This window comes from Barbus barbus (genome assembly GCF_936440315.1).
Source record: "Barbus barbus genome assembly, chromosome: 38".
Taxonomy (NCBI): domain Eukaryota; kingdom Metazoa; phylum Chordata; class Actinopteri; order Cypriniformes; family Cyprinidae; genus Barbus; species Barbus barbus.
This window is the reverse complement of record NC_136716.1, coordinates 17749326-17765434: the sequence shown is the minus strand read 5'-3', so window position 1 is coordinate 17765434 and position 16109 is coordinate 17749326. Positions and strand designations below refer to the sequence as shown.

Genomic DNA, 16109 nt, shown 5'->3' with positions numbered 1-16109 from the left:
GTTACATTATCCAAACTGGAAGATCAGTCTCTCAATGCTGCCACTTGGCAGTTCATTCTCATCCCATACACAAATGTTTACGGCTCACATTCCCATGTGTGTCATCAGGTCCAATGAGAGTGAGGAATCGTGCTTAAATTATTCCCAATGGTTAACATTTACATTTCCTTGCAGAAGTCATTTATCTGAAAATGCAAATAGTGTGTAAATGCAGCATATCAGATGAGTGTCACTCTTGCTAATCCAAGCATGCACAGCAAACCTTTAATTGGACCGCTTATATAATCGTCACCAAAATCTGCTGAGTTAGTAGCAGACAACTAAAAAAGTAATTTAGGAAGGGGCTGAGAGGGGGAGCTCCAATCTTTTGTTCAGACTTCACTTGGATTTTGCATGTTTCACCCCTCCTTCAGAAAGTTTTTTACAATTAAGCGCTGCTGTTCTGCTTCTCTTCCTCTGAGTTTTCTCACCCTGTTGAAGCAATGGAAGGGTGGTCAGAAATCATCCAATTTTCTTTTTGGAGAGAAGAAAAATGCTAACAGGTCCCCAAGGAAGCAGCAGTGAAGGACATGCTTGTTCAGCTGTAAGGCCCCAGACTAGTTTAAAGTCAAACTCAATCGTTTTAATGATGTTCCACAAGACAAGCAGAGGAAGGGAGATTTCACTAACTGGAATAACTGCATTATCGACTGTCTTTTCCAGCTCTGGTGACACTGGGAGGGGAGCTCGGGATACTTATTGCAGGCTGCTCTCGGATTGCTGGGTTGTTGTAAGATAATGACTTTAATTTTAAGAGCGGACTGAAAAAAAAATAGTTTAGGAGTTAATTAATATAATCTTGTCTGAGATTAATTCCTGACTGGGGAAGTCGAAAGGAAGAATAATCAGAGTGTGTCTCGCTTAATCTGCAGTTTAAATGTAAAGTGTAATTAAAGTGGCTTTCCCTCACTGAGGGGCCTGTATATCACAGAGTGAACATCTCCATACGGCCTCTCTTCAGAGTTCATGATCCCTTCATTTTGTCTTTGGCCTGTGTGTGTATTCCTACGTTTATCTGTCTGTTCAAGTGAGGGGAAGTGAGATGAGATGCTGCACAACACTGAGAAAGCACAAGAGCAACTGTAGGTGTCATTTACAGCTGGTTGTGTCCAAACCACTTCATGAAATAGCTTGCAGCAGCTATGAATGTAATACAGAGGAAGCATCTCTAATTTCTGAGAAAGAGTTTTCATTTTGTTAGTGTGTGTTATAACAAGTGGCAATCCGGCGCTGGAATTAGATTTTAATGTTTTGCTGAGTGGTTGCGGTTGTCATCATTGGCGGAAAGCGACAGTGTTCACATGGCTCCCAGATGCACGCAGCTCACTATCTGTTCTAGTTAAGCCATGAAACAAAATCAAACAAATGTGCTCCCATTACTATTGCAAAGTGAAAGAAAGAGTGAATATTTTTATTCAGCACGGAAGCATTAAATTGATCAAAAGTGACAGTGAAGACATTTGTTACAAAAGATTTATATTTCAAGTAAATGATTTTCCTTTGAGTCTTCTTTTTAGCAAAGAATCTACAAAAACATGTATCATGAATATTAGCTCTAGTAGCTAGCAAAAGTATTTTCAACCATGATAATAAGAGCACCAAATCAGCATAAAGTAAGAATGATTTCTGAGGCTCATGTGACAAAATTCAACCTTGCTATAAAAGGAGTAAATGCCACTTTAAAGCATATTAAAATGTATTTTAAATTCATTTCTATTTCACATTATTGCTGTTTTTACTGTATTTTTGATTAAATAAATGCTGCCTTGGTGAACATAAACTGCTTCTTTCAAAAACACTACACAAATTGTACTGACCCCAGATTTTTTAATCATAGTTTACATCCCCTGCAGTTCAGCTGCAATTTGGATTAATTAAAATAAGTTATATCAGGACAGACTCTGAACCAAAAGGGAAAAATCTTATTGCTGGACCAATAAGTCATTTTCAGGCCTCATTTAGAGTTTCATGCATTCTTCCACTGTCCTACAACATCATGACCCAACAGTTGCAGATATAGGGAAGAAGTTGTCAAATTAAATGTCACAAAATTATTCAGGCATGTGAACTTGCTTATTATTTATTATTATTTAGTCATTTAGCAAACGCTTTTATCCAAAGCGACTTACAAATGAGGACAACAGAAGCAATCAATTGTAGTATTAAAACAACTAAAAACAGATCCAAAACTTTATAAATACTACCTATACACATTTTAAAAATAAAGAAATTAAATAAAAATGACAAATGCATATAACAAAATTTCAAAACTTAACATTTAAATGAAAAAAAAGCTAAAAACAGTTCAAAATATTAAAGAACAAAAGGTATAAGAGTATAATAATGATTCTAACATAACACTAAGCCAAACACCAAAAAACAACAACTAATATATATATATATATATATGTACATGTACAACCATACACACATACATATTATATATATATATATATATACATACACATTTATAAATATATATATCAATTCATTTCCATTTAGTTTGTTGAAGTATTAAAATAACTAAAATTAAATAAAACTAAAACTTAATAAAAGACCTATACAGACATAATACATTCAGACATTATTTAACTAAAATTAAAATAGATAACAAATACAAATCACGACAGTATAGTTTATCAGTAATCCTAAGAAATAACACTGCCAAACACACATGATAAAAACATCAACTTACTTACACATAGTAAGAAATGGTTATAAAAACTGAAACAGTAGTAGAAAAGAGGAGAAATAAAAAGTGATACTTAGTATACTTATTGCTTAGAGTGATTTCTCCCTCAGCCCAGTGTGTAATGATTAATTAACGAATCAATGTGCTATTGAAATTGTTTTTGTTTTTATATGATTTTAGGGACATATCTAATGTTATGCAATGCTATGCTCACTTTTTAAATTAGAGTAGGCTATGAACAAATGCTCCAATACAGACCTTATCTGTTTAACCAAAAACAATAACACATCACTTGAAATAGATTTGGCATATCCTAATTAATATTCATGAGCTGAGCTGAGCTGCTACCATTTCATGACATCACAGCCAGCACGTCTGAGCAACTACTCATCTAAATTTTCTCACTCTCATTTTTGTAACACCCATGAATCATTCACAAATGGATGGAAATGACATGAGTCATGACAATCATTGAGGTCATCCGCTATACAGATTGGTTCGTCTGTAATAATGTGTTTTATTTCCTGTTCGTCTCTACAGAGCAGAAGAGCCCATGGTTTCTCCTCTCCGCAGGCAGCCAGCATCGTTCTCAGCAACTCTAAAGTTTCTCTACCAAATCATAATCGCAGTCTCTCCATGGGGAAGCGCTGCAGGTACTTTCCCAGAGCTTCACATCTATTGTAAAACTTCTGACACTCCGTCCCTCTCCACAGAATTGAAAGCAACGGAGGAAGAAATTTAATCAGCTCTCAATATGGCACCATATGTTAACGTCAAAAATAAGCCACTTAAAAGAATTATAATAATTGTAATTGGTAGCAACCATGATAATTTACATTTCCGAATTATGGTGGAATATTTTCTCCACAATAGTTGTTTAAAAGCACTGATTTATAGAAAGAATCTTACACAAGGCCTGAATTAATTATCTGATATTTAAGCGTTAGAGCCATGTGCTAACCTAAGGCTGTCTCATATGAAATCTTTGTCTCCTTACCACGGAAGCTTTTATCTGTTTCTACAGAAGCTGCTCCTTCTCATCAAGCCCTGCCCTAAAACACAAGGTATCCAATTATCGAGCTGTCTCAAAGTGGACCCCGCCCATCTCTAGACCATGCCATCATCTCAGTGGAGGATCTCGAGATTCTCTTCATTCCTATAAACATCTGCAGGAAGTGGAGGTGAATGAGGTGATGCCACAATCTTTGAGAAGGTGAGCAATAAAATACAACAAACAAACTTCCAATGATTTATTTTTTCCCACCCCAAGATCTAACTACAACACTTATCAAACAAACACTTTATTTATGAATATGTTTGTTTTTAAAGACTTTTTTCAGACTTTCGAAAACAAATATATCACATTTTGATTTAACTATGATTTAACTTACCAAAACAATGGATGAAATAAATATAAACAAATATTTTTTGTAAAAATGTCTTCCAGAAATTGTCATGTCCACCATAATGAAAATTTTAAAAAAAAATTTTATCATAAATTTATCTAATTGGTTACCAATGGAGACAGTGTCGGTAATGAGCATGCTTGAGCTAAACAAGATGTGGGAAATGATCCCCACACATGACTTAACAGAATATTTGTTTAATTTTATCAAAATGTACCAAAAACTGATTGTGTGCATTTTTGATATATAAAAGGCTATAGCTATGGTAAATAAATGATTTCAATCACTATAATTTTCTTCATTATTTGAAATGTGGTGGAAATGACACTTGTTGGATCAGAAAAATTATGAAAAATTACAATTCTCTTGTGATGCATGTTCTTTTCAAAGGTTTGGAAGTTAGTTTTTTTCCTAATTAAAAAAAAAAGAAATTAAGATTTTTATTCAGCAAAGAAAACTGATCAAGAGTGACATAAAAAACATTTACGAGGTTACAAAAGATTTTCAGCTTTCTCTTAGTCATAGAATCCATATACAATTATCAGGGTTTCCACAAATATATTAAGCAGCACAACCAAATTCGCATGTATTCTAAAAGCTCAGTTGACACTGAATTATACTGCATGAAGTTGCTGAAAATTGAACTTGGCCATTACAGGAATTAATTACATTATATTTTAATAATATATCAAAATATCACTGTTTTACTGTATTTAAAGCAAGAAAAATGCAGCCTTGGTAGGCTTAAAAGCCTTCTTTCCAAAGCATTAAAAAATCTTACCGACCCCAAACATTTGCAACACTATTTGACATTGTTAGTAGACAAATTAAGTCAGGTTCAAAGGCCCAAAGGTGCCCATAATTTAAGAAAACCCCATATATGTTGAGGATAAACACCATAAGCTCTGAACTATTCCATATAGAATGGTCTAGAACCAGATCAAATGAGATTTCTAAGGAACATACAATATAGAGTCAGAGAGTGAAACTGGATTTCATTGACGGGGCCCATGGCAGGAATAATGTCCTTCAGTTAAGTAGGGTGTATGTGTGCAAGTAGTACTTACTCCTGAATTTCCAAGCAATGTTTTCTTTACCATGCCAACTTGATCCAGCTTCACAGTGACTTGTAAACTCCACTCTCTGCCAAACTCCCTCTATTTGACCTATTTCCATAATTTACATTCTTAAACAGTGCAGCTTTGAGCTTGGAGACTCATTTAAGGGCTGTGATCAAGCACATACGTACTAACACGGTTATAAAAGGGGGTTTTTCTTTTTCCCAGTGTGTTAGCAGCAGGGCTGTCTGTGTTTTTTGTAAAGTCTGTTTTGCTTAATTAGACTTTTGCTTAATTAATTTAAGCTCATGTATGAAAGAACAACCAATGGGTAGCCCCTCTATAGGGGTCCACGCTATTCAGCTATTGTTTTTATTGTTCACGACTAATTAAATATTGATAAGCCTCTCTGAACCTTTCTCAGGCCAGTCTTGGCCGGCCCAGAGAGAGACAGACTGGGGCTGAACTGACCTATTTCTAGACTTAACAGCTTTAAAATACCAACACCATCCCTGAACCTCTCTCTTGTTGCCATGGAGACACCCTCCAGACTAATGGAGAAAAAAAGAAGTGAGGAGAGGGGGGAAAGAGAGAGAGATGGGCACGCAGAGCTCGCTTACCCCCCTCGCTATGACAGCAGGACCCCCACAGAATGTTTTCAGTTTTATGAAAAAAAAAAAAAACCCTCTGCAAAGACACCTATTTACCTGTCAGAGATGAAATATGGATTGAAACTGCGTGTGCCATCGGTGCAGTTATATTTAGATATTGTTTTGATTTGCTGCGATCTGCCGGATTAACCTGCAGCTAGAATACACTTTCAATACCCGTGCATTGTGTTATAGGGCTCAATTATTTAAGCCCTGTTATTTAACAGTCTTTGATGTCAGACAATAACTGGCCAGATGAGCTGGGGTTTCAGGGAAGTGAAAAAACATAGCATTTTTGTGTGTCTGATGCTTTTATATTGTGGGTGGTGATGGCGCAGTGGATAAGACACATGCCTTTGGTGTGAGAGACCCGGGTTCAAATCCACTGTGAGACACCAATGTGTCCCTGAGCAAGACACTTAACCCCCTAGTTGCTCCAGAGGCGTGCGACCTCTGACATATATATAGCAATTGTAAGTCGCTTTGGATAAAAGCGTCAGCTAAATGAATAAATGTAAATGTATATTCACTTTATATAAAAAGCAAGAATGACTTGGTTCTCTTGCAAAGCTACACTGAAATGTCATCATGTCAAGGTTTAGATAAGAGGGTGATAACTGTGCCAGTTTGAACCTCAACGTTGAGAAACCCACAACATTTCCTATGATTCTATATCTAAGAAACCCTTGATAACCCGCTTGGGTCACTTTGAAATATCTGAGTGGTACTCCACGGCAATCTCCCAGCAAAATACCAAAAGATTTTTTGGTTTGTCACCACAAGGTGTGCTGGATTCGATAAACAGCGTTGATTTAGGGTGCTTTCACACCTGTTGATCCATTGCTTTGTTCCGAAACGGATTAAAATTATTACAATGTTGCTTTTTTATTCTTGGTACGGTTTGCTTTCACACTGCAAAGTTTCTAAATGGACCAAATTTGTTAATACAAGTCACGCGCGAGTAAACTGTTCTCTCATTGGTCAAAGTTCCACGGTTTATTTTCTGGGATTCCACAGCTGTCACCTTCAGGATGGAATTATACATTATAAAAATGTATAATTTTGAGCAGGAGTCCAGGATTCATCGGGAAAACATTTTTAAAATGCACCTACTACGAAGAAGAGCAATAAGACGGCATTAGAAAATGAAAAAGTGCGCTTTGATTTTGAATGGCGAAGAAGCATGCTCACCCACAGACTCACAGGTTCATTTTGAGGTATTAGAAAAACAACAAAGTGAATGCTTTTCACAAAATTTACGTAATTACCCATCATGCATTGTGATATAGCTTGGTTCGTTTGTCCGTTGGATCGGATTGCTTTCTCACTACAACCGAACCGCTCCAGAGTTCGTTTTCAATCGAGCCGAGACCACCTCGTTCAGGCGATCTCGGACCGATTGTTTTGGCGCGGATCCGAGCGCGACTGCCATGTTCACATATGCCCAAAAGAACCGAGCTAAGGGGGTAAATGTGCCAGGTTCCGAAACAAAGGGCCAGGTGTGAAAGCTAAACTAGTTTACAGCCAGGTGAAACGCTGTCCGCAAGAATAAAGTCAGAAGGCTTTTCAATCTACAAATGTAGTAACACTAACTGCACTATAATATTATGGCATAAATTTGGGATATTCATATCGAATTTTATAATATTATTAATGTAGACATGTATTAAATGTATTAAAGAAATAGAATATAATTACAGTAGTTTTTTATCAAGCTGCAGCATTTGTGCATTTATGCTAAATTTATTTGGACATTTACTGTTTTTCACACCAATACCTAGAAACCATATAGTTCCATTTTTTACCATGGTATTTAGGTGCTATATGTGTGGTTTTAACTGTTATCTAGATCTAAATGTATGCTACTATGGAAGACCAATGGTTAAAGGTTAAACTCAAACATTTAGAATAATTCAGTTTCACCATATAATATGAAGTTGTTGCAATTTTTACTGATGTTACTGTTGATAATGATAATTTTAAGTTTAATGATAAGCTGATCATTTGAACACAAATTTACAGCTGCCTTCTAACTAAAGCTACTATACTATTGTCAACTCAAGCCACTGTCAAATTTGCATTTCTAAGAGACAAATTTTTTTTATTAATATTTCAGCCTTCACGCAGACTGTGTTGCAGATAAAGTAGGTGTCAAAGTCAGGCAACACAAACCTGTTTCAAGAATTGAAACAATATCACTCATTAGAACATTAAAGTGTGAAGTGTCGTGTTCTGACCATAAAAAGTCATTTAAAACCACAATGTTTCTACAATTGGTCTGGTTTCTACTATTTTTACTTGGGAGCAAAGATCTGCCTTTAAACTTGAAAGTAATAAACATGAAATTTATCGTGATAATAATCGATATCGACTGATATGCAAAATTTTAATTTTTTTTTTTAAAGCTCAACTTTAACATTTATGCTACCACAGGCACACAGCCCAAGCTGCGGATTATACATAATTACACCGTGTCCTAACTACACACGCCGCGACGCGATAAAAGGTATCTTTTCCATGTTAATCAGAGGTTTTGTCCTAACTAGCCGTGACGGCAACACGCAAAATTTCTAATTTAGAACCGGTTTCTATCTCCGCGACGTCGCAGCTGGAACAACAACATACAAACTATAATTATAAAGATAATCTCAGATAATTTTGTGCTTTATTCAAAGTTAAACGTGTCTAATCTGAGTATATATCATATTGTGTGACCTTATAGCCATACTGAAACCAACAACAGATAGTTTACCTCAGATCTTGAAAATAGTTTAAAGCGAAGATAACCGTTAAAACTGTGGACTCACTGTGAACCAACGAGTGTATTACATGACAAAGATCTTATCAGTCACTCAGTATGTACATTTAATGATGTTAAAAAGGTTTAATATTTATGAATTATTATGATTATAAACGTATCCATTTCGCTGCGAGTGCAGAGCACTTCCAGAGAGAGCCCGCCCACACACGCCTCTGATTGGCTGTGATATTTGATTGATTCTGTCGCGTCGCGTTGTACCGTGTAGTGTGGACAGCCAAACTGCATTTCGCTGGAATCCTGTCGCGTCGCGTGTAGTTAGGACACAGTGTTACACTGAGATTCAAAATTCCCGCCACCTTCAAATAATTTGATCGCTGCTGTGATTTTTTTTTTGTTGTTGTTGTTGTTGTTATTGTTTTCACGACATTCTCAGTGGCTGAGCGATTTCTTTTGTGTGTAACAGACAAAATCAGTGTAATGGATAATGAGATGTAAGTACTAATTCCCTCGGTTTCTCGTCCTCTAGGTGCCAGTCTCACTCGGACAGCAATCAACCTAGCCGTTGCAATCTGAATATGCAAATTATGCTCTCCGTCCATTCCAAAGCGAAGATGGGCTACACCGACGTTCCGTGCACTCGTCTCGACCAGGGAACGACCTTTCCGCCCCCTTCTTTCCGAGCCCACTCTGTACCCATTATCCCCTCCGTTCAGGGACCTGATTTTGGGGAGGGGGGCGGGAACAAGCTGCAAAACGAGGGTAGGGGATCTTCCAGCTACAACCTAATCAATCCTGAGACTGAGGCGGAGTCAGTGGCAAATTGTGGCTCCTCTGTGCAGGATCCACAGCCACTCACCTGCTCTGAGTCTGCACTGATGTCAAGGGGCCAAATCAAACACAAAAGCCTTGTTACCTACACAACAGCCTTGGTATCAGGCACAAGCTCCAGACGAGCAAAGACTGTAATTTCTATGACCGTACTGGGATCAGGGGCGAAAACCACGCAGTACGCCGCCAGCCTGCTGTCTAAGGCTACCGGAGGACAGGAGGGCCGCTCTGCTTTCGGGGAAGGACATCAGGATGACGGTTTACAAATCCCGTTTGCAGGGGGCAAAAAAGACAGCTCTTTTTCTGACGGGGTTAGAGGTGTGGCCTGCCTCACATATCCCAAAAGCTGATTGGATAAACGCAAAGATTGCTTTGGAACTCCACGTCGGTGTGGATGGGGCTAGAACATCCCCGCTTGTGCAAGACACTTACTTTTGGAACTATTTTACTGCATCGTGAAGTACAACTACTGACAACCCAATTTAAAACTCTTGACTTACTGACGACACAATGTGAATAGATGCGAGAGAACGAAGACTTTGATGGGATGTTGATCTAAAGAGGTATTGGAGAGGATTTATATGCCACTATTTAACAAAAAGCTTCAATTTAGAAACCAAATAGTGTGTCATCTCAATGTTGTTTCTCTACTGTAAAGAAGAAAAAATATAATAGATGTCAAAACTATATGTATGTCATATATTCCATGTATATGGCATACCGAGTGACGAAAATAAAGATGCAAAACATGGTAATGCAGAAGCTTTTTTTCCAATAACTGCTGTTCTATAATCTCAGCCCAGCTCTGTATTTTTGTCTGTTTTGCTTGAGGTCTTGAGAAGAAAAACGACAGTTTCTGAATAAAATCTGAATGTCACCCTGTCATTTGATCAGAGAGTATCTGCTCGTAACCGTGCGATCGATGTTGTGCATCTCACACCTTCTGTTTTTAGCAGAGAGCTCGCCGAGCGCCGCAGTCAGGTATCTGCAACCATCGCCTGAAACGATCCAACGAACGTGCTGAATGGAGAGAAACCGGCAGAGTCACCGTCTGTCTCCATGGCAACAGAGATCGGCGGAGTCAGATGTGGCAGCCTCTCTATCCAAAGAGACCATCAACAGATTTAATCATTTACTTGTTTATCTCCTGTGAAAGTAGCTCTTGCTAATTAAGCCCAGACTCATTATTTTGCATCAGCTATTTGAAACCGCAAAAGGGAAGGAAAAAAGTTTCCTTAACTAGCTCATTTTTTTTAGGTGAGGGTGGAATTAATCAGCAGAAAGATTAAAGCACGGTGTCATTGATGTCTCTCGTCGTGTTTACCTCAAACGAGGGCAACACGAGCGAGTCGCACCCAGAACGCTTTATGAATTATCGGGCTAATTTTCTGAGGGTGAGTCTTAGCGTGAGGTGACATTATAATCCAAATAAGAAAAAAAACGCAACCGCTGGCAGGCTGCGCCAACAATTTCTTCCAACCGAGCACCACAGAAGCAACATTTGGCAATTTTTTTAATTAATTGGCAGACAAACATATTTGTTTTGCTCTTGTGCACCGTGTCTCTCCACGGATATTGTGTGAGCTATTGGCTTTGAAACTCATAATGGGTGATCCTTTCATTTTGTGAGAACATTACACATGTTCATCCACCAGTTTAATATTCAATCTCAAGTCAATCTTCGCTCCGATGGGAGGAATCCATGAAAACACTGATGTAATGTACAAAGAGCCGGAGTCCTGTGTGCATGTCTCGGGGTTTTTTTTTTTTTTGGTAGAACGCCGCATCCCTGTACTATTGCATCTGTTTGAGGAGCAGGCCCATTTCTCATCTATGCTGATATATTAATAAAGGCAGGATGTTTCTTGAGGCAAGCTGCTAACATTAGGGAGAGTACAAATGCACAGAACAACAGGGGTAGACCTACAGATGCTGGTGGAAATGTGTGCCGAGCTGAACACAAAGTGCGGAGAACATAGACGCAATGAGGGCAGTGGCAAGAAGTGAAATGTATCTGTCACCTGGAATGAGCTGCAGTGACTTCAAAATTACTCTTTTTGCAGCAATGTACCTTTGGTTTGATTTGTCTAATGAATTCACGCTCTATAGATGGTTCGCACTGCGCCAGAATGCAACTTGTGAGTAAAAAATTTGTAAATTTGTAATAACTGCTAAGGAAAATTCTTTCACAATTCAACACAGTTCAAACCAAAACTGGAGGCACTTTCTGATGGATGACTAGCTTTTTCATTATTCAATAGATAAAAGATAATGAATAATGAGTGCATTCAATGATACGGTAGATAAACCGATTGCTTATTTTAAATAGCTTTGGTTTGGATGTGAAGGATGTGAAGAACTTCTCGTGTTTAATAACAAAACACATTTTCTATTACAAATGGGATGCTTAAGCAATATCACACTTGCAAATCAGTGCAATCTATGTGAAATAGAAGTCATTTGCACATATCCTGCAAAGAAATCTTAAAATGGGTCTGCATTTTTATCATGAAAAATATGGTACTAAATTGGTTGTTTCATTGATTTGATTATTGCTGGCCATGCTAACCCAGGCATCATTTATATTAAATTCAGATGCATTCAATAGTTGTTTAGCTAGAGTTCGCATCAACATTCTTCACTATTAGGTATACAAAGTTGAAGTACTTTTTGTACTTGAAATACGAATCCCACAATGTTGAAAAACTGATGCCAATGCTAGCTAAAGAATTACTGAATGCATCTGAATTTCATTTAAATGATGCCTGGGTGAAAACGATCAGTAATAATCAAATCAGAATGGTTTATGTAAATTATATTGATACTAGTGAGTTTTAGAGAGAGGCCTACATTTTTGAGTGATACTAGTTGAATTACTAAAATAGCTACATTTAAACATCAAAATTTATAAAAAATGACAAAATTAAAATTAAAATAAATACTAATTCTAAACATATTAATAAAAACTATAATAGTATCTCGATACTAAAATAACACTGATATTTACAAGTATAGTTTAAGATGGATTCTATTGCGTTATTTGCATTGTTTCATGGGAGTGAGTGCACGCTAATGTGCTTTTTTGGCAGAATTTGCTCAGGTGGAGATTACTTTACAGAATCACGATTATTTAAAATATGAAAATTAAAAAAAGTTTAAATAATGTGGGCTGGTGGCTTCATTAACAACCTTGTTAATCACAGCTCACAGCACGTCTGTCTTTAAGGGTTTACAATTTTTAATTTAATAGTTTGCAAACCAAATGTTATTGCACGTTTGTTTATATAGCAGTATTCGTAAATGAAAAAGTGCACAATACACCACTTTTGAATGCATTACTGAATTTTGTGCATGCGATTAATCGTGATTATAAAATGTTATGTTGCCCTGCACTTATATATAAAATGCTATTAATAATACAAATCTGATTGGCTGAGAGGAGTGCGGCATTCAAGTGATACTGGAACTCCAACCGTTTCACCATTTGTATCACTGCGCCACAGTAAGTAATTACAGAATAGCTAATCTATTTATAAACAGACTTGACAAATTATACTTTTTTCAGGAATGTATCATTTGATATTAGCTATGAAAGCTCATCGGATGAAGAAGAAGATGGAAATAAACCGCTAACAGTGCATACAGCAAGAAGTGCAACCATTATATCTGAAGATTTGGCTGATTTAGAAAAAAAAAAAAACGGACACAAAAATAGCATTATGCGGCAAACAGTGTGGGCCATGAATTGTTGTAAGACATGGTTAGCTGAAAAATAGCTCAGCATCGACCTCAAACACATCAAGAAATTACAAATGAACTCAGTGTGTGTATATATTTACACGCATACATATACAAACACATACACGCACACACATATATACATATATATATATACACATACATATATACTGTATATGTGTGTGTGTTTGTGTTTGTATGCGTGTAAATATATACATGTGTGTGTATATATATATACACACACACACACACAGGTAATTAAATAATGGCTTAAATTTCAGTCAGTTTGTCAAAGCTATCCACATGTTTCAGAAGACTATATTATGTATTTTATTTAATATAGCACATAGGTACTTGTAATTAAAAAAATTATAATATAAATGACACACATTAAAGCTATTGAATCACACTGTGTGCTATAAAGCCTCAATTAAAAATAAAGCTGCTAATATAAAAACTAATATTACAAATTGAAATTGGTATGGTAATAGTTATAAAAAGTCACAATTATAATAAAAAAAAAAAAGTCTGAAACTGCTAAATATGGTCACATTGTTGGAAATAAACAATTATGAAAGAAATGTTCAAAATGACAATATAAAATAAAAAAAACTTGCAATTGCCTTACCATTTGTTACACTGAGGTTACCCTATGTTTGGAGTCACATGAGGTGAGTAATTGCATTTCATTTATGGGTAATCTAATCATTTAATATGCAACACAGTAATATTCATTTTGCTCAGACTGACTGTGTTTCTGCATATCAGGAATGACCCTTAAATCACACCCTCTCATTCATGGCCATCCATACATGCAGGGTGAATACATGTGGAATGTATTAAAGAGTCATCTAAAATAGTGTTGTGTAGGGGGGAGTACTGTTATCAGTGCTCGAGTGTGCGTTATATGCAGCTTCCTATTATAGGATGGAGCGCTAGTACTACATCACCATTAGTAACCTCTGATACCAAACAGAAGATTCCACCCCCACTAATGCTTCATAGCCCAGCAATGCTAGAGACCTACATATATAGCCACATGGCTGTTTTTCCAACCAGCTCCATTCTCACAATGAAAAAAAAATGTGCGCTGTGCAAGCTCTGATAAAGTCTTTACAAACGCGATAATTCAACATCTCCCACGGTTAAAACCGCCAGAGTGATAATTTTGTTTCAACAGAGAAAAATTCCCAGGTGTAAGATGTTTGTTTACTGTTAGTTTTCCCTCCCAAATCTTGTCGAAATATGCCAAGAATCCAGTGTGTAGAGAGCAAGCTCTGTGCCTCTGTAGTCCGAGGTTTAATGCAACAGTAATTTGTCATGAATGGCAGTTCGTGTGGCCCCAACAGGCTTTGGATCTTCTCTGCAGTCTAGACAGTACTCTAAGATGGCTGCCTGGCCCCACGACGAGCGTACAAATTACTCTCAGTGTAGACTGCGACGCTGACCCTCCTGTGGCCCAAACTCTCGTGCACTCCCTCTGGCGATGATCCAGTTGTCAGGTACTGCCATTTCCACTTCAATCCAGCTATGCTCTCTCTCCTTCACACACGCATCCAGACACTTGCTTAATTTATTCTAATTAACGTAAACAAAAAAACAACAAAGCATCCTGGTCCAAAACTCACAACCGTGCCGAGACAACAGAGTGAGGTTTAAACAAATCAGACATTAGATCTGCTTCAATTAGCAGTCTACCAAAACACAAGGGAGAAACGCTCATCACCAGTCTTACAGATATTTCTTAGGAAAACAGTCTTAGGTGTATTTGTTTTATCACCTAAAACACAAACGCATACATACAGGCGTACAGTGTTGATCAAGAAAATATGATACAAGACATGCTGAAAAAATCTAATCATAGAGATCAATATTTGCTACAAAAAAAAAAAAAAAAAAAACTCTAAATCAAGATAATTACACATTAAAGACTTAACTAAACACTTTTACAGTGTTTAACACTTTGAAAAAAAAATAACACTTGCATCTCAACCCTCTTTGGGCACGGTTCCCCTTAAAATTAACATTTTGACATCACGGACTCACCCATATGGTGTTCTAAACACATCTGACTGTGCTTTCTTCTGTGAAACCCACACAAAAAAATTTAATAATGATTATCCATCCAGGTTGGTGAATTCAATACAATGGCAGTACATTATAATAATACGTTTTATTTATATAGGGCCTTTTCAGTGCTCAAGGACACAGTAAAGATAGAAAAGAAAAACATCAATATAATAAACAAGACGTTTTAGAAATTAGAAAATATTAGAAATAAACAATGAGAAAACAGGATGCAAAATACATATACTAATAACATTCAGAAAACAAAGAGATGTAGAGCCTGGAATACACTACGCGATTTATGCCCCGATTTTACAGTCTGAACAAGTTGATGCTAGTTGAGGAAAGTCAGAGCCAGTCTGCAGATTACAGCTGACAGATTCCACAGAAAATCGTGTAGTGTATGATGGTCACAGTCTCCGATTTTTTAGCTTCAGACTTTGATTCTATCCAGTTGGAGGATATCAAACTAATGGCTGGAACACACTACACGACTTTTAAAATCTGAACAGATTTTTTAAAACACCAGGCATATACACTTACCGACTTTGTAAATAGTGACAAAGGAAAACTGGGCATCATACACTACATGACCGAGGATCATACACTACCAGACTTGTTACGATCTAAAGTTGTTCCGATCACAACTAACTCATGCAGAAACGTGCACCTTGTTGCTAGGAGACACATGACAAATGAAAACAGTGCGTGTTCTAAAATCGGCTAAAAATATCACACATGTTTGATATCCTCCGACTGGATAGAATCAAAGTCTGAAGCAAAAAAAAAAAAAAAAAAAAAAAAAAAAAAAAAAAAAAAAAAAAAAATCGGAGACTGTGACCATCATACACTACGTGATTTTCTGTGGAA

At 36.9% G+C, this 16109-nt stretch overlaps 1 protein-coding gene across 1 annotated transcript in view; it reads left to right on the top strand.

The window, feature by feature from the left end:
- The window catches only part of LOC306857632 (pro-neuregulin-3, membrane-bound isoform-like), a 160132-nt gene extending 149814 nt beyond the window's left edge, over positions 1-10318 (top strand). Inside the window, exons 7-9 of the mRNA XM_079397658.1 lie at positions 3272-3384; positions 3756-3944; positions 9133-10318. Coding sequence (XP_079253784.1) covers positions 3272-3384; positions 3756-3944; positions 9133-9784 — 954 coding nt within the window. The 3' untranslated portion in view covers positions 9785-10318. The remainder of the gene's footprint in view (positions 1-3271; positions 3385-3755; positions 3945-9132) is intronic.
- Positions 10319-16109: the final 5791 nt, after the last annotated feature.